This window comes from Pygocentrus nattereri, chromosome 6 (assembly GCF_015220715.1).
Source record: "Pygocentrus nattereri isolate fPygNat1 chromosome 6, fPygNat1.pri, whole genome shotgun sequence".
Taxonomy (NCBI): Eukaryota; Metazoa; Chordata; class Actinopteri; order Characiformes; family Serrasalmidae; genus Pygocentrus; species Pygocentrus nattereri.
The window spans coordinates 36749556-36768262 of NC_051216.1; the positions used below are offsets into that span (position 1 = coordinate 36749556).

Genomic DNA, 18707 nt, shown 5'->3' on the forward strand with positions numbered 1-18707 from the left:
TTAGCGACTTCTGCCTCAGTAATGGACAAGCCTATTCCCATGTCCCCAGACTCAGCCTCCTCACTGGAGAACTGGTCGGTGGGATTCAGAAGGTCCTCAAAGTATTCCTTCCACCGCCCAATGACATCTTCAGTCGAAGTCAGCAGCACACCATCTCCACTATATACAGTGCTAGTGGCACACTGCTTTCCCCTTCTGAGTCGCCTGACGGTTTGCCAGAATCTTTTTGGAGCCGACTTAAAGTCACTTTCCAAGGCCTCACCAAACTCCTCCCATACACGGGTTTTTGCCTTGGCGACAACTGAAGCCGCAGATCGCTTGGCCTGTCGATACCTGCCAGCTGCCTCTGGTGTCCCACAGGCCAACCATGCCCGGTAGGACTCCTTCTTCAGCTTGACGGCATCTCTCACCTGGGGTGTCCACCACCGGGTTCGAGGATTACCGCCCCGACAGGCACCAACTACCTTACGGCCACAGCTACAGTCAGCCACTTCAGCAATGGAGGAACGGAACATGGCCCATTCTGAGTCAATGTCCCCCACCTCCCCCGATATCTGGTCAAAGTTCTGACGGAGGTGTGAGTTGAAAATCAATCTGACAGGTTCTTCTGCTAGACGTTCCCAGCAAACCCTCACTATACGTTTGGGCTTGCCTGGTCTGACCGGCATCTTCCCCCACCACCTGATCCAACTCACCACCAGGTGGTGATCAGTTGACAGCTCAGCTCCTCTCTTTACCCGAGTGTCCAAAACACATGGCCGCAAGTCCGATGACATGACTACAAAGTCAATCATTGAACTGCGGCCTAGGGTGTCCTGGTGCCATGTGCACTTATGGACATCCTTGTGTTCAAACATGGTGTTCGTGATGGACAAATTGTGGTTTGCGCAGAAGTCCAAAAACTGAACACCACTCGGGTTCAGATCAGAGAGGCCATTCCTCCCAATCACACCCCTCCAGGTCTCACTGTCATTGCCCACGTGAGCGTTGAAGTCCCCCAGTAGGACAATAGAGTCTCCAGGAGGAGCACTTTCAAGCACCCTTCCCAAGGACTCTAAGAAGGCTGGGTGCTCTGAACTGCTGTTCATAAGCACAGACAACAGTCAGGACCCGTTCCCCAACCCGAAGGCGTAGGGAAGCTACCCTCTCGTCCACCGGAGAAAACCCCAACATACAGGCACCAAGTCGAGGGGCTATGAGAAAGCCCACATCTGCCTGCCGCCTCTCACCATGGGCAACTCCAGAAAAGAATAAAGTCCAGCCCCTCTCAAGGAGATTGGACCCAGAGCCCAAGCTGTGTGTTGAGGTGAGCCCGACTATATCTAGCCGGTATCTCTCAGCCTCGCGCACCAACTCAGGCTCCTTCCCCGCCAGTGAGGTAACGTTCCAAGTTCCAAAAGCCAGTTTCAGCAACACTGCCCGATCCACAACGCACCGAACCCCTACTACTGCCCCTCCCATTGGTGGTGGGTCGATGGGAGGGGGGACTCATGTAACTCCTTCGGGCTGGGCCCGGCCGGGCACCATGAGTAAATGCCCGGCCACCAGACGCTCGCTGGCAAGCCCCTCCCCCAGGCCTGGCTCCAGGGTGGGGCCCCGGTAACCCTGTTCCGAGCAGGGTACACAAGTCCCGTTTTTGTGTCTTCATACGGGTTATTATGGATCACACTTTGTCTGACCTGTCACCTAGGACCAGTTTGCCATGGGAGACCCTACCAGGAGCTTTTGCTCCAGACAACATAGCTCCTAAGATCATTCAAGAATGCAAACCCCTCCACCACGATAAGGTGGTGATCCAAGGAGAAGATAACTTTTATGCAACATTTTAAAAACAGTTCTTTATGTTGAATTCAAAGAAATGCACTTTTCCAAAAGCATTCGCTCATCTGCCTTGAGTGACATCCCATTCTTAATCCATTGGGTTCAATATGATGTCAGCCCACCCTTTCCAGCTATAACAGCTTCAACTCTTCTGGGAAGGTGTGGTTTCTTTAGTTGCGATGCTGTAAAGGTGTAGGAACAAACTCTTCGGTGACACTCGTCTCTTGCATAAAAAGATGTTTAATAGCATTGAGAGGTCGAAGTCACAGACAAGCCTTCGCGAGCCAGCTTGGAGAGAAAAGCCAAAATTCTCTGACACGTACATTTACGACTCCAGGTTTTATACCGGTGTGGCCATCTGGTTTCTGTCCTCAATTTTGATGTATGGATCTTCTTTAGCCAAATTTGGTATAAACATACGTTATTGTCCTGAGCAGCCCTAGTCGCCTAACCCCCATATATAGCATTTGTTGACGTTCAGGGGGGCCCCATATCAAATCAAATCAAATCAAATTTATTTATATAGCGCTTTTTACAACTGATGTTGTCACAAAGCAGCTTTACAAAAATGGGAATCACAGCACAGAGAATCAGACAAAACACTGAACATAATATACAGAATATACAGAACCCCCGTGAGCGCTGAGGCAAGGAAAAACTCCCTCAGAGCTGGAGGAGGAAGAAACCTCGGGAGGACCAAGACTCACATCTAAAGGGGGGACCATCCTACCACTGGTCAGACAACTTATAAGTTAAACATTGAAAAGTCAATTTTACATCCACGCAGTTCTAATATATCCTGTTCAGCTGCCTTCTGAATCAGCTCCACCATGTTCCCCCCTTTTTTGGGACATTTACATCTCAAAAAACCAAGGAAGGGCTCTTACTTGCATACTTCAAGTACATGGAGTGCGAGAACGAAAAACCTGTCAGGCAGCTTTCTTTCTTAAATGTCCATCAAACAATCTAGACAGGAAAAAGTCTCTCGCGGTCCTCCTGCCCTGAGCAACCACCTATTGTACTCCATGTCAATCTTAAAAGGATGATAACGAATCATTTAAAATACACTTAGCAAATACATATGAAACCTCAGAAAATAAAATCAAAAATGTCCACCTTCCAGCTGGTCAACCCATCGGACTTTCCAGAAGACCTATCCCTGCCTAGCAACCATATCCCTAGCCATCGAGAAAAGAAAAAAAACATCTGAGGTCCCAATGTACTTACCCCATAACAGAAACATCATTCTTCAAACAGGTACAATAAACAGAATATCACCAATTATAACATAATGGAACACAAATACTTACAATACTTGTAAAGGTATACATAAAACATAAGAATATGTCACACTGAAGCTCCTCCTTGACTCTGGACAGTCCATCACAGCATCGTGGTGTCAATGATGTCGTGAATAGGAACATCCTCCAGTCCACTTTATTCTCTCTGTTGGGACAAGTTCCTTCAGCATTCCCAGTGGCCTTTACCCCTTATATATATTATATATTATACTTGTTTAGCTAAAATGTAATCAAGCGGCATATCATGTTTCAACAATGTCAATCTATGACTCTTTTGAGTATTGGACAAATATTCAAAACCCTTTATTGTCTCGTTTGCAAAACCTTGTAATAGATAAGTAATATTATCAATATAATCAGCCAAAAACGTCACACCATACCTTGGAAATATTCCAATTCCCCACTTCTCTCCAAGACTTATTCTCCAATGATAGGCTTCCAAGTTATGACATTTTGCCATCTCTCTTTTCCTCCTATTTCCCAAACGACCACTTGATAAGTTCTCACGAGGAGCTTGTCCTATCCCTACAGTAAAAACCTCATACGGTAGCTTTAACGTTGCCATATAACAACAACCTGTCCATCCATATGGCAAAAATATATATGCTTTATCATTACAAACCCACCAAATGTCCTTAAAATTCCCAATAGTTACATTTCCTGGTGAAATTTGATTCCTCGCCATTAAAGTTACACTCGACTTTCGCTTTGGTAAATGAAAAACCACTTCATATAAGTGTTCCCAAGTATACTTTGTATGATCACCCAAAGTCATCATATAAGTCTTACACTCTGATATTCCCATAAACACCCCTGGACCTCCACGAGTGTTATTTGTGCAAAAACACTTGTCAGCCTGCACTGGTTTTACCTCTATTGCATCAGAAATCGCTGTCGTCACATCCTCATGCTGATCAAGTAAATTTATGTATGGCAAGTTACTTAACCAAGCACATTCTAACTGAGGTCTAAACAAATCCGATGATATAGCCATCCATCTATTTTGTGGCGAGTATTGATGGTATAACATCCACGATACTACATAATATTGACATTTGATAGCTAATGGTTCCGGCACCGCTTCTTTAAATTTTAATGATGTCATATCAAATGTCTGTGTCACATTTACAGAGTTCATAGGCAACAAAGATGTTGTCTCTGTTTCATTAGCCAAAATTAGCCTTGTCCTAACTTCACTTGTAATGTTTCCTGGAGTGACAATAGTAGAGGTTGTCACCATTGCTGTAGTAACATTCAACCCCTTCAGAGACATAGCTAAAGTAGTAGTCTGTATTGATGTATTAACACTCTTAGTTATTTCCGGAGCTAAAGTAGTAACCCTCATCTGTGTATTATTCACCCTCGGAGTAGTTGCTGTAAGTACTCCAGTAGGACTCACATCTTTTAACACAACTACCACCTTACGAGTTATGTAGCCTTCTCTCCACCCCTTACTAGATGGCACAAACTTAAAATGTTGCTTGAAATAAGTACATGTATATTCTCTCTGATCTTCCCATGTGACATTACGCACAAAAAGCGAACAATCATTCCTAACTTTGAACCACCTCATGGCATTATATAAAAGATACTTCCTCTGATCATGAGGAACTGCATCAACTTCAGGTCCCTCTAACAGCACATCTTCACCACGACTATTTCTCCACCGAGGAGGGTTATTACCTCCAACATTAAATCTCTCACATCGACAGGGAAGATGAACCCCTCTTCCTATTTTAGCTCTAACTACCGTCTTTAAAGGATCTGGTGTTGTCAAAATTATCTGAGAAGCTTCTGTAGTTGAATATGATTCATTTAGCAGAGTTATACTATCTAAAATCCTTTCTCCCTCAATTTTCGTACCGTTTGGGTCTAACTCTTTTCTGAACTGGCCTTGGACTCCTCCTTCTAACTGAACCCCCTGATGCTCCTGCAGCTGAGTTACTGCCCTTTGTGGCCTTTGACGCTTCACACTCCACTGAAATAGGTTCTGCTGGTTCTGGGACATATTGGAAGTCAATGTCACCAAACCTTCTTTCCTGTCCATTAACTGCAGAGTCACTTCAGGCATCATCAGAAATGTACACAACATCATCAACATCTTCCACCCCATGGACAATCTCACCTTCTGAAATTTGACACTGGAAATCTCTATGCATTTCGACTTCTTCACATCGTTCTGTATTCCCTTCTGACTGTTTTGAACCCTCATCATGACTCTGCGAACATGGCAACTTATCGCTTGGTGCTTTAACACAATGTGAGAAATGATACCACGTTGGAGACCCTTTAACCTGGACTGCGGTTCCTGTACTGCGAACAACTCTCCTGCACCTCCTCTTTCTTTTGCCTTTCAGAAACATACGCAGATATTTTTTTTATGCACGGTCTCCATATATGTAACATATGCTCGCATCTCATCTTCTAAAAGAGATAAGCTTGGACCTTTTCCACTTGTACGTAAACAAGACATTGGCATCCGCCTTCCCGTAAGCAACTCATGAGGTGTCATATGCAAATCATGCAACTCACTTGATCGACAGACCATTAGCGCCAACGGAAGCACTGCTACCCAATTCAATCCCGAATGCTGACAGATCTTAATAATACGGTTTTTCAGAACTCCATTCATTCTTTCACAAATTCCCTGACTTTGCGGATGATAGACTGCACCAAACCGCTGCTTGACTCCTAGTTTTTCAAAATCAGTTTCATTGTCTTATCCACAAACTCTCGTCCATTATCCGAAGATATTCGATCTGGAAGTCCCCATCTACTTATGACTTCCCTACACAGAAACTTAGCCACCGACTGAGCGTCTTTTCGCTTGGTTGGACATGCCTCAGGCCAACGAGAGAAACGATCAACTACTACCAATAAATATCTCTTACCTTCAATTGGTTTTATCATGTCAACATAGTCCACAACTAACTCATGCATAGGACCCCTCGGAGTCGGAATATGACCAGGAGGAACCACTATTCCTCTCTGAACATTATTCTTTAGACAGATAATACACCTGCCTATGACATAGTCAATCTGCTTTAATAAGCATGGAGCCCAAAATCCATACTCCTTTGTGATTTTTCTCCTCACTTCACCTCTAGCCACATGAGCTAACCCATGTGCTTCATGAATCATCAAACCTAACAAATCTGAGGGTGTTACTATCAACCCCTCATGATTTCTCCAAAGACCAGTAGAATCTTGTGTGGCACCTCTCTCTACCCACAACTGTTTATCTACTGCGGAAGCCGCTTCCTGCATTAACTGCACATTCTTAAGTGTAATCCTATCCTCCAAAACCACTTCATGAGTAACAAAGAAAACCTTACCCAATTTATCCGCTCCTGTAACTGCTTTTGCTGCTTCATCAGCTGCTTTATTCCCTCATGTAACCTTTGACATATCTGCTTGATGTGCTGCACATTTTGCTATTGCTATTTCTTTAGGCCACATCATAGCCTGCAACAACTTCACTATTTGAGTATGATGCTGTATGGGAGATCCATCTGTCTTCTTAAACCCTCGGCTCTTCCACACCGCTCCAAACAAATGACAGACATTATGTGCATATGCAGAATCGATATATATTGTCACTCTCTTACCTTCCGCCAACAAACACGCTTCTGTCAATCCCACTAGTTCTGCTAATTGTGCTGAAGCAGGCTGTGGCACCTCTCCAGCCTTTACTACAACAAAGTCTTCTCCTTGAGCTTCTACCACTGCATAACCTGCACTTAATGTGTCCCCCACACGATAACAGGACCCATCAGTCCAGAATTCCAAATCTGGCTCACACAACGGAAGAGCTTGCAAATCTGACCTAAGCTTTGAATATCTATCTGCTTCTTGAACACAATCATGTGGCTCACCATCCTCTGAAGTTGGCAAATTCTCCGCCGGATTAACTGTAACACATCTCACTAGGGTAACATCTTCCTGCTCTAAGAGCCTATAATAGTCTCTAAGTCTAGGCATAGTCAGCATATATTTACCATAGTTCAAGAGATTTCTAAGACTAAGGTGGGTAAGAATTGTCACCGGATAACCCATCGTGACAGAAGATGCCTTATCATACATCAAAAAAACTCCCACCATTGCTCTATAACACAAAGGCAACCCCATCTTTACATCTGAAAATGCAGTTGAGTAATATGAAATAGGCTGAGGATTTGTCCCTGTGCCCGTTGGCTGGCAAAGAATTGCACATACATATTTACCCCCTGTAGAAGTAGACACATACAACAAAAAATTCTTAGAGTAATCTGGAAGTGCTAATGCTGGGGCTTCCTGTAATCTCTGTTTGATCATCTCAAATGCTGAAAGACCATCTTGCGTCCAAACAAGGTTACAGTGAAGCTGAGCACTCCCAGTATCTTTAACCATTGCTCTTAAAGGCCCCGTTAAACTAGCATAGTCTTCTATCCATGCCGAAGAATCCCCCGCAATGCCAAGAAACGTCAACATTTCCCTTACTGTCCTGGGCTTAGGTATTTTACGAATAGCCTCTAACTGACTATCAGAAATACTCCTATGTCCCTGTGTTATAATTTGTCCCAAATAAACTACTTTCTCCTGACAATACTGCAACTTCTTTTGAGACGCCTTATGTCCCTTTTCTGCCAATATCTGTAACAACCTAATTGAATCCTCTTGACACGTTTTCTCATCTGGTGAACAAACAATTATATCATCCACATATTGAATTACTGTACTCTTTATTATCTGATCTATCCCTGTCAAATCATCCTTCAATAGTTTATTGAAGATATGAGGACTGTGTTTAAACCCTTGTGGCAATCTCTGGTAGTCATAGAACCGTCCGTTATACGTAAACCCAAATAAACCTTGACTCTCTACACTTAGTGGAACACTAAAAAATGCGCCACATAAATCTATCACTGTAAAGTGTGTTGCTTCTGAAGGAATTTGAGCTAACAAAGTATGCGGATCTGGCACGTCTGCAGGAAAATCTGCTACTACTTCATTGACTGCTCTCAAATCATGAACCAGGCGATAAGTTCCATCTGGCTTCTTCACAGGCGGCAATGGCGTATTACACTGTGGATTCTGTGCAATCTTCAGTACACCTGCCTTCAAAAGTCCTTCAATTTGTGGTTCAATCCCTCGAATTGCCTCTTCTTTCAATGGATACTGACTTTTCCAGGGAAGCTTAACCCCTTGCCGAAGTTCAACCGTCACTGGTTGAGCTGACTTCACAAGCCCAATGTCAGTACTGTGTTGAGACCATAAACACTCTGGAACTTCCCGCAACATCTTCTCTCTTTTAGGATCAAAATCCTCCTTGGCACTACAAATTGTCTCATGCATCATTCTCACAGTCTGCGGCTGTCCTTGACCTTGAGCAGTAATCATGAGCTTAATAAATCTCTGATCCTCACTTCTCCATATAGCATGATTCTCCTTCAATGGCATGAAAACCGCTTCTTCTGCTTCTAGCATCATTTGTCCAATATGCTTCTGCTCATACTCCTCAGACACCCACAGAGTGACATGTGGTACACTGCTCTCAACATCAAACTCCTCTTGCATATAAACATCTCTATCCACTTTCATAGCAGCACCTTGTGGTCCCAAAATTATACAACATGACCGTAGTTGAGTCCACTCTGGTTGGCGACTCAACCATTCCTCTGGGTTTGACTTAGTAGTATCCTTAAAATACTTGAGTGAACAATGAAAAGGATACTCTGGAGGCCTCACATTTGGTAAATTTGCTATGATAAACTTCTCCCACAACTTGGCTGGCTCCAAGAAATCTGCACTCAAATTTCCAATCCAGAATACTGTAGAGGCTTTGTCTTCCCCCGTCATCAATAACTGCCGAACAACATCATTAGACATCTCCACCAGACAACCATCCGGTGTACACTTTATCGTGCAGTTCAATTTGCACAAAGCATCTCGTCCCAAAAGTGGAATAGGTGTATGTTCTGATACCAGTATGGGTATTGTAATTTTCTGATCTTTATAGCAGAGCTCAGTTGGTTCTGTGAGAGGAATCCCTCAAATCCGATTGTCCGAATCCATTGACCAGACATAGGGAGATGTATAGCATCTTCCGGCCAAATACATGTGAAAGCAGCTCCGCTATTCACCATCATTTCCAATGATTGGTTATTTACTTTCACTTTTATCGTTGGATCTTTCTCCGGCCCTGATGCTACCAGCTGACACCTCCCCTCCGGATTCTCTGGGCACCCCTAAAACCCCAGTTCCGGACCCCTATAAGGGTTCACCGGTCCTGCGGATGGCCTTGATTAGCCCCTGAATCCTCCTCTGAAATTCCCTCTAAAATTTCCTCTGAAGTTTCCTCCAGGTCTATTACACTCCTGTAACATTTCTCCACACATGATGAGCTCTTGACACATACGCTCTCGGGTTTTCTTCCTGTCCCAATGGCTCAATAAAAATATTATCAGGATGCACGTTGGTTGGAAATGTTTCCCTCAGCGCTCTCCACATCCAACCTCTAATCGCAGAGAACAATTCTGGATCATTCACAGCAGTCCCCACATATCGATCAAGTCCAGCTTTCTGTAAAATGTCTTCCATAGCTGGAACACCTAGGAGATTAGCTAAAAGTCTCTTAATATCTCCTATGGCAGGCTGTGTCCCCACTATAATCTCCTCCAGCTTCGAAATCCAAGGATATGCTCCATCCTGAAGTTGGCAACTTCTCAAGAATATCTGACATATCTGTATTTTGCCAAGGCTTATACTCCAAACTCTGTCCCCGAATGACCACTGGACACATCTTCTCAGGTGTCTTCCCTTTTCTGGAGCGCAGCACATATTTCATATCAAATTTTTTAGAGCCTTCTTTTTGCAACTTCTTCTTCTGCTTCTGCAGTCCTTCTAATTGGTTCTTCAGTGCTCTTCGGCTTTCAGTTCCAGTAGATTTGTCCAAATAAGAAAGGCATTGCTCTATACTTCTTTCAACCTCTTTTACGGCTCTCTGTCTGTCCTCCTCCATTCTGGTACTGGATGTTGCCGGACAAAATGCTCTTGACGAAAATTCCTCACTTTCTGGATCCTCATCACTGTCTCCATTCTCACTTTCATCATAGCTGTCATCTCCTGAATCCTCTTTTCTCCAAGTTTTGTCTCCTCTTTTTTCCGCTGTTGCCAGTATCCGCCTCACTGCTGGGTCATATCCACCTTTGATCTCACAGTCACTCTGATCACCCTCATCTCCAGATTCCATCCTCCTGATTCTCAATTTACCCTTTGTCTCAAAAGGTCTCTGTTTTTTCTTGCTTTTAGAGGTTGGATACATCTTTATAGTTGTTTCCGCTCGTCCTGTTTCTATTGTTCGATCATCCACATCTCTAATATAATAGTTGCCCTCCTGACTGATCACTGGAAGCTGGGGATAGATATCCTCAAACTTCACTTCCTTCTCATAAGGTGGAGGCTTCTTTACAGAGTCCACATGTGAAAAAGGTGTATTAACTTCTGCCATTAATTTATCTGTCTCTCATGTATTTTTCCTTATTTCTTCTTCACCTTCTTTTCTCTTCTCTTACGCAGCTTTCATCCACTTCTGTCCCTCATGCTCAAACAGCTGTAGCATACCAAGCTCTACCTGTCTCTTTTCTTTATGCTTCTCCTCTTTTTTACCCTTCTTTTGATCTGCCTTGTATGTAGACACAAGCACCTGCATTGTTTTACTTACATCTAAATTAAGTGTCCCCTCTACTGGCCAAGATTGGTCAATATCAGGCCAACGCTTATTCCATTTCTCTGATATCTTTGTTATACCTTTAATCATTATAAAACTGACCTTGAAATCAACTAATAATAAGGTTTTTATCGGCCTGCCTATTGTAGCCTCTTACAAGAGGGCTTTCTTTCCCCATTTGCGGCCCCTTTTTCCTTTACTCTTTTCCTTTGCTTATGTCTCTTAACACTTTTTCCTTTTTACACTTCACTTTACTTCTTCTCTTTGTTCCTTCACTTTTCTCTATTACCTTTAACCCTCCCCCAAATTTAGACTATTACACTTATTCCTCAAGGCCCAAGTTTCACACTGTGGCGAATGGAAAACACATGACTTACTGTCAACGAGATAAAAAGGGCCCTAATCTACGTTACGCTTGCATGGTGTCAATCAATCCCACTTCTAATGTTATTCCTAGGGTATTAACTTCTTCTTAACTCTATTTACTCTTTTCTACTCTTTTCCCTTTATTCTACCATACTCCCCCCTGTTGCGGCGTATTACAACGCAACAAAACAAAATTTAGAACGAAGAGGCAAACCCACAACCAATACAGCATGGCACACCCACACAAAGCTCTTTAACGGTGCAACCAAACAGCACAACAGAACAGCACAGCCTCACCGAATGGACCAGTGCTCACACATGTGAGAAAAACTCACCCTTTCCTGTCGACAATAGGAGCGGAAGTCGATGCGTTGAGGCAATCGTCTGCACCTGCCGGTCACAGCACGTCCGAAGTTCGTGATGCCAAATTCTTGTGGTTTCTTTAGTTGCGATGCTGTAAAGGTGTAGGAACAAACTCTTCGGTGACACTCGTCTCTTGCATAAAAAGTTTATTAGCATTGAGAGGTCGAAGTCACAGACAAGCCTTCACGAGCCAGCTTGGAGAGAAAAGCCAAAATTCTCTGACACATACATTTACGACTCCAGGTGTGGCAATCTGGTTTCTGTCCTCAATTTCGTTGTATGGATCTTCTTTAGCCAAATTTGGTATAAACATACATTATTGTCCAGAGCAGCCCTAGTCACCTAACCCCCATATATAGCATTTGTTGACGTTCAGGGGGGCCCATATCCTGTTCAGCTGCCTCCTGAATCAGCTCCACCATATTTCAGTCAGAGGCCCACAGGATAAACTCAACCAGAATCTACACAGTTTAATAACCAATATGATAGAAAATAATGTTGCAACTATAGAATTAATAAGATCAAATTCACCACAAAGGCTTTCCACAAGGTTTAGGAATGTGTTTATGTGAATTTTTGACGATTCTTCCAGAAGCGCATTTGTGAGGTCAGACACTGATGTTGGTCGTAGTCTCCGCTCTAACTCATCCTAAAGGTATTCTATCAGGTTGAGGTCAGGACTCTGTGCAGGCCAGTCAAGTTCTTCCATACCAAACTCCATGTCCATGTCTTCATGAACCTTACTTTGTGCACTCTTGTGCAATCATGGTGGAACAGGAAGGGGCTGTCTCCAAAATTTTCCCACAAAGTTGGGAGCATAAAATTGTCCAAATTCTCTTGGTCTGCTGAAGCATTAAGAGTTCCTTTCACTGGAAATAAGGGGCCAAGCCCAAATCCTGAAAAACAACTCCACACCATAACCCCCCCCCACCAAACTTACACTTGGCACAATGCAATCAGACAAGTACCATTCTCCTGGCAAAAGCCAAACCCAGACTCATTCATTGGATTGCCAGACGGAAAAGCGCGATTAGTTACTCCAGAGAACACATCTCCACTGCTCTAGAGTCCAGTGGCGGCGTGCTTTACACCACTGTGTTCGGCGCTTTGCATTGTGCTAAGCTTGGATGCAGCTGCTCAACCATGAAAACCCATTCCATGAAGCTGTCTATGCACTATTCTTGAGCTAATCTGAAGGCCACATGTTTGTCTATGAAAACATCAGTATAGGGTGGGCAGCTAGAACAAAGTAGGTGGCAGTAGCTGGGGTGTGGGCAGCTGGTCTGAAGTGGGTAGCAGGAGGGCTCGACAGTAAGTTGTCCTTCAGTGTCCGGCCGGACATGTGGGCGATTGTATACTCGGGAAAAAAGCAGGGAGAGGGACTTAGTTTTATTTTGCCTGATTGTATGTAAAACAGGGGATGTAAACATTTACAGAGTGTGGCTAATGACTGGCAGATCTAACTATGACAGCTTGGCTGAAAGGAGAGAACCAGAAGGAGACACAGACACGAGAGCACTCTGAAACAAACCTGAGTGACCACGTGCGAGCAGTGGGATGACAGCACCAGTGTCTCAGTTTCCTATAATTCCCTATATCCATGGACCCCTGTATCTGCTGCCTTTATCTAGGGGGGAACATTACCTACCAAAAGCTAAACTGAACCAGTGAGTTTTCAGCCTATTTTTAAAGATTGAGACTGTGTCTGAGTCCCGAACATTTTCTGGAAGATCATTCCAGAGTTTGGGGGCTTTATAAGAAAAGGCTTTTCCCCCAGCTGCACCCTTATGAATTCTGGGAACTATTATTTAGCAAGCACTCTGCGATCTGAGTAGTCGTGGTGGCTCATAATGGGAAATAAGGTCTTGTAAGTACTCAGGAGCGAGCCCATGTAGGGCTTTATACGTCAATACTGTCTTGGCAGGGTGTGCACTGACGTCATCAATAGGAAGTGCATGTCGGGCTGAGAGTGCATGTCTGCAACCAGACCCTTCTCAACTGTTCTGACATAACTGGTTTGTTTGACAGAGAGTGAATTCCGTTACACAAGATGGAAGAAAGCTGTACAGAAGGCCATGAACTGGGAGACAATGGAGCCTGTTCCTACAGAAAATGGTAGGCACATCATGCTTACAGTTGGGTGTGGTCAGCTGGACCAACTGATAAATTGGTTTGCTGATGAAACGCACACTTAGTTGTTCTTCAAGGATTCTTTAGTAAAGTCAATGGTTCTATTTAGAACCATAAGTTCTATATAAACTCTTGAAAAAACATTTTTAAGAGTGTAATTCAGTATTATAGGTTCCTCAGATGTACAATGTTCCGCAAAAGTGTGGAATCAACAAAAGTTTGGTTTTCAATAATACAAACCCAGTAACACCAGAGATATCCAGGCCAGCCTTAAAGCCCCAGGGAACCTGAGTATTCTTTCTGTTTAAATTAATCTTTTTTGTGGGTGAACACTATACAAATGCACAATGTACAAAGCATGTCCTATGAGTAATGTTCCAGTACCCATGAAATGGCCAATGTCTGTTTAGCCAAATTTCTCTCCTTTTGGTGTAAACTGGGCATATGCTTTACCATTTCCAAACACAAGACTGATGTGGCTTTAACCATCTGTGCATTCCACACAGACTCGCTCTCTTTCAGTCTGAGCAACTCAGCAAGTAAAAGCTAGCAAACTACCCCATTTGTTCATTCATTGTCCAACCTGCACTGCCAGCATATTAAGCAGTAAAGTGATTATGTAACTTACCTACTTTAAGGCATCGCCATACACCGATCAGCTATGACATTAAAACTAAATTCATGATTTTATACTCATTGTCCATTTTGTAGTTCTGCAATTACAGACTGATTTCTATCTGTTTATCTGCATAATTTGTTAGCCCTCTTTCACCCTCTTCTTCAATTGTCAGCACTCCCACAGGACCGCCACAGAGCAGGTATTATTTAGATGGTGGATCAGCACAGCAGTGCCACGTCGAAGTGGTGTGTTAGAGTTTGTTGGGCTGGTATGAGTGGATCAGACACAGTAGTGCTGCTGGAGTTTTTAAAGCAATGTGTCCACTCACTGTCCCCTCTGCTAGACACTCTTACCTTGTTGGTCCTTCTGGATGTAAAGTCAGAAACTACACTCACCAGCCACTCTTATAAGGTTTATTAGGCTCTTCAATTGCTTGTTAACTAGGGTTTACAGAGAATGGTCTGAAAAAGAGGAAATATCCAGTGAGCAGCAGTTGTGTTGACGAAAATGCCTTGTTGATGTGAGAGGTCAGAGGAGCATGGGCAGACTGGTTTGAGATGATAGAAAGGCAACAGTAACTCAGATAACCACTTGTTACAACCAAGGAATGCAGAATACCATCTCTGAACCCACAACACGTCGAACCTTGAAGATGGGTAACAGCAGTAGAAGACCACACCAGGTGCCACTCCTGTCAGCTAAGAACAGGAAACTGAGACTACACTTTGCATGGGCTCACTGAAATTGGACAGCAGAAGATTGGAAAAATGTTGCCTGGTCTGACAAGTCTTGATTTCAGCTGTGACATTCAGATGGTAGGGTCAGAATTTGGCGTAAACAACATGAAAGCATGGATCCATCATGCGTTGTATCAATAGTTCAGGCTGGTGGTGGTGTTGTAAAGGTGTGGGGGATATTTTCTTGGCACACTTTGGGGCCCCTTGGTACCAATTGAGCATCGTTTAAATGCTGCAGCCTACCTGAGTATTGTTGCTGACCATGTCCATCCCATTATGACCACAGTGTAACCATCTTCTGATGGCTACGTCCAGCAGGATAATGCACCATGTCACAAATCATATCATCTCAAACTGGTTTCTTGAACATGACGATGAGTTCACTGTACTCCAATGGACTCCAGTCACCAGACATCAATCCAATATAGCACCTTTGGGATGTGGTAGAATGGGAGATTCGCATCATAGATGTGCAGCCGACAAATCTGCAGCAACTGTGTGATGCCATCATGTCAATATGAACCAAAATCTCTGAGGAATGTTTCCAGCACTTTGTTGAAAGTATGCCCACTAAGAATTAAGGCAATTCTAAAGGCAAAAGGGGGTCCAACCTTTTACTAGGTGTACCTAATAAAGTGGCCAGTGAGTGTATAGCTCATCTCTTGGGTACTTATATGTACGTTGAGCTGATAAAATGGACAATAAGTGTAGAAACAAGGACGTGGTGTTAATGGAGTGGTTAAACTAAGTGTTTTTCAGAGGTAGTCTAAGTCAGGACCTTGTATGTAGAGCCTGTATAACTAATTTCTCATAACTTGTATTATGTATTCTTTTTGTATTTTTACAGTATTCACTGAAACTTTTTGTCTTTCAGGAGACCACAACTAGATCTACATAGTACTGCTGCAAAATATACACACAGCAGACAGTCAGATTACTGTACCAGTCCAATGGGATCTGACAGCCCCTCTTCTCTCAGCATGAGTATCAGAATATTCCCAGCTATATTCTTGTCAAATATGCATCTCTTTTCACACTCAATGTGTTCAAAACTCACTGGCTGGCCAAAATGAGTTTACAACCCTTAAAATGTTCATAGTTTAGTGGGTTTAGTGGAAAATTTAAACTCTCCCTTTATCAAAAATGTGCTTCTTTAGTTTTAGCTACAAGGCTAATATTGCGAATGTAATGTAAATGTATAACCCACAAATTAGCATGGTGCTGAATCAAAAACTGCATTGTTAAATAGCCTTGATAATATAATTTCTGACATTATGAATGTCAATTTGTCATTTAAACATGGACTAAAAAACATTGCATACCTTTGTGTACAAAAGTCTGGGAGTCAAATTCCTTATTGTTGATTTTCTAAGTGTAATTCAACACATCCTTTTTAGAGAACATACTTCTGCACATTTTAATACAAAATTACTGTGTTTTTAATTAATTTTAGACATTTGGAAAAGACAAAGTCTAGACACCATCATGTAGTACCCCAAACGTGCACATTATCATCGTTGACCGCTTAATCCAGATAGGGTCGTGGTAGCAGTTGGGAGAGCAGATGACCCTGTCCCTTGCAACTTCCTCCAGCACATTCACAGAGACCCCAAGCTGCTCCCAGGCCAGCTTGGAGATATAATCCCTCCAGCGGGTCCTAGGACGACCCCGGGGCCTTATCTCGGTAGGCTATGGCTGGTACACCCCCACCGGGAGGCATCCAGTGGGCATCCGAATCAGATGCCCGAACGACCTCAGCTGGTTTCTCTCAATGCATAGGAGTAGTGGCTCTACTCTGAGCTCCCCCCAGATGACCGAGCTCCTCACCCTATCAAATAGTGTAGCCCACCACCCTGCGAAGAAAACTCATTTCTGCCGCTTGTGTTCGCGATCTCATTCTTTCTGTCATTACCGACAGCTCATGACCATAGGTGAGGGTCGGGATGTAGACCAACTGGTAAACAGAGAGCTTTGCCTTATGGCTCAGTTCCCTCTTCACCACTACAGTCCGGTACAGTGACCGCATTACTGCTGCCACCTGTCCCTCTTCCCATCAATACCCCGAGATACTTAAACTCCTCCACCTGGGACAAGTCCTTTCCCTTTACCTGGAGTGGGCATGCCATCCTTTTCCAGGCTAAGACCATAGACTCAGATTTGGAGGTGCTGATCCGCATACCAACCGCTTCACACTCAGCTGCAAACCGCTCAAGTGAGCGCTGGAGGCAACCATGTCATTCAGCCAAAAGAACGTCGTCTGCAAACAGCAGAGACGCCACCCTCCGGCCTGCAATATTGCAGTGAGGCAACCCTCTCGTCCACCAGGACAAACTCCAACTGCACGGCCACCAGCTGGGGACTCGTGAGTATCCCCACTCCCGCCTGGCACCTGTCACCCTGTTCGGGGTTGACTGCAAATTAAAATCGCAGAGAGGAAAACTCTGACTGTTGTGTGTGCTTATGCACCAAACAACAGGTCAGAGTATTCAGTCTTCTTGGAGCGAGTGGGCGGGTTTGAGTAGGAGAGGGACCAACCCCTATCAAGGAGTTTGGTTCCAGAGCCGACACTGTGGGTGGAGGTGAGCCCAACTATATCTAGTTGGTACCTCTCAACCTCCCGTACAAGCTCCGGCTCCTTCCCCCCACTGAGGTTAGGTTAACTGCCAAGAGCCAGTTTCTGCCGCAAGGGCCTAGGCCACCAAGGGCCCACCTGCAATCTCCCACTGTCTGTGCAGCACTGCCTTGCCCACATGGTCACCCCACGTTGCAGCATTTCAATCCAAATTCACACTGCTTGAACTAATCTAAGAAACCTGTACATTAACTATTATAATGGATAGGTAATTTCTTTTTGTTTATTCTACTTTGTACCATTTTTGATTTGCTGATGAGATGCTGTTATTAACATGACTAATTATTTTTTGTTAATGTAATGTGATTGCCGTATAAGATTACATTAAAGACAATCTTTTTAATAATAGATTTGTTATGTAAACACTGCAAATGAATGTCACTGTAAATTGAATGGAACTGAACTCTAGAAATCAAAAATCTTAACGATTAAATATATTTCCCTGAATTCTTTTACTGGTGTTTATTTTTCAGTTAACAGCGAAGGTCTTCATTCTTTTCTATTATTTTAAAGATAATGTGTCAGTATCAATATAACGAGTGATATCTATACTAATTGTGTCTTGTTAATTTTATGAATAAAAAGAGGTCAAAACCTCTCCTAAGGATCTGGTCATTCTAACAAAGCAGGGGAGCTCTTTTATTGCTTGAAACATCTTTAAGAAATTGACATGAGTAATTTGTCAACAGCAATCTGGAAGACCAAGAACAAATTTGTTAATGTTGCTGGTTACTAATTGTTTAATATCATTTAAAAGGCAAAATTCTTATATATCACATACAACCCTGTTTACAAAAAAGTTGTGATGCTGTGCAAAATGTAAATATGCAAATCATTTAGACCCTATATTTCACTGAAAACACTACAAAGACAACAAATGAATTCACAGCTGAGTGTTCCTGAGCCCATGCAGTGATTTCCACTACAGAATCTTGCCTGTTCTTAATGCAGTGCCAGAGGGCCAGAAGAGAGATTTCTCTGTATTCTTAGTTGTACTTTTATAACTGTACACAGAAAAATTTCAAGTGTT

At 43.3% G+C, this 18707-nt stretch overlaps 1 protein-coding gene across 3 annotated transcripts in view; it reads left to right on the plus strand.

Moving 5' to 3' along the window:
- Positions 1–16945, plus strand: part of LOC108413855 (glycerol kinase-like) — a 67702-nt gene extending 50757 nt beyond the window's left edge. For all 3 annotated transcript variants that reach the window (XM_017686548.2, XM_017686549.2, XM_017686550.2), the window contains 2 exons: positions 13588–13674; positions 15920–16945. In XM_017686548.2, coding sequence (XP_017542037.1) covers positions 13588–13674; positions 15920–15933 — 101 coding nt within the window. In that variant the 3' untranslated portion in view covers positions 15934–16945. The remainder of the gene's footprint in view (positions 1–13587; positions 13675–15919) is intronic.
- The last annotated feature ends 1762 nt before the right edge of the window (positions 16946–18707 follow it).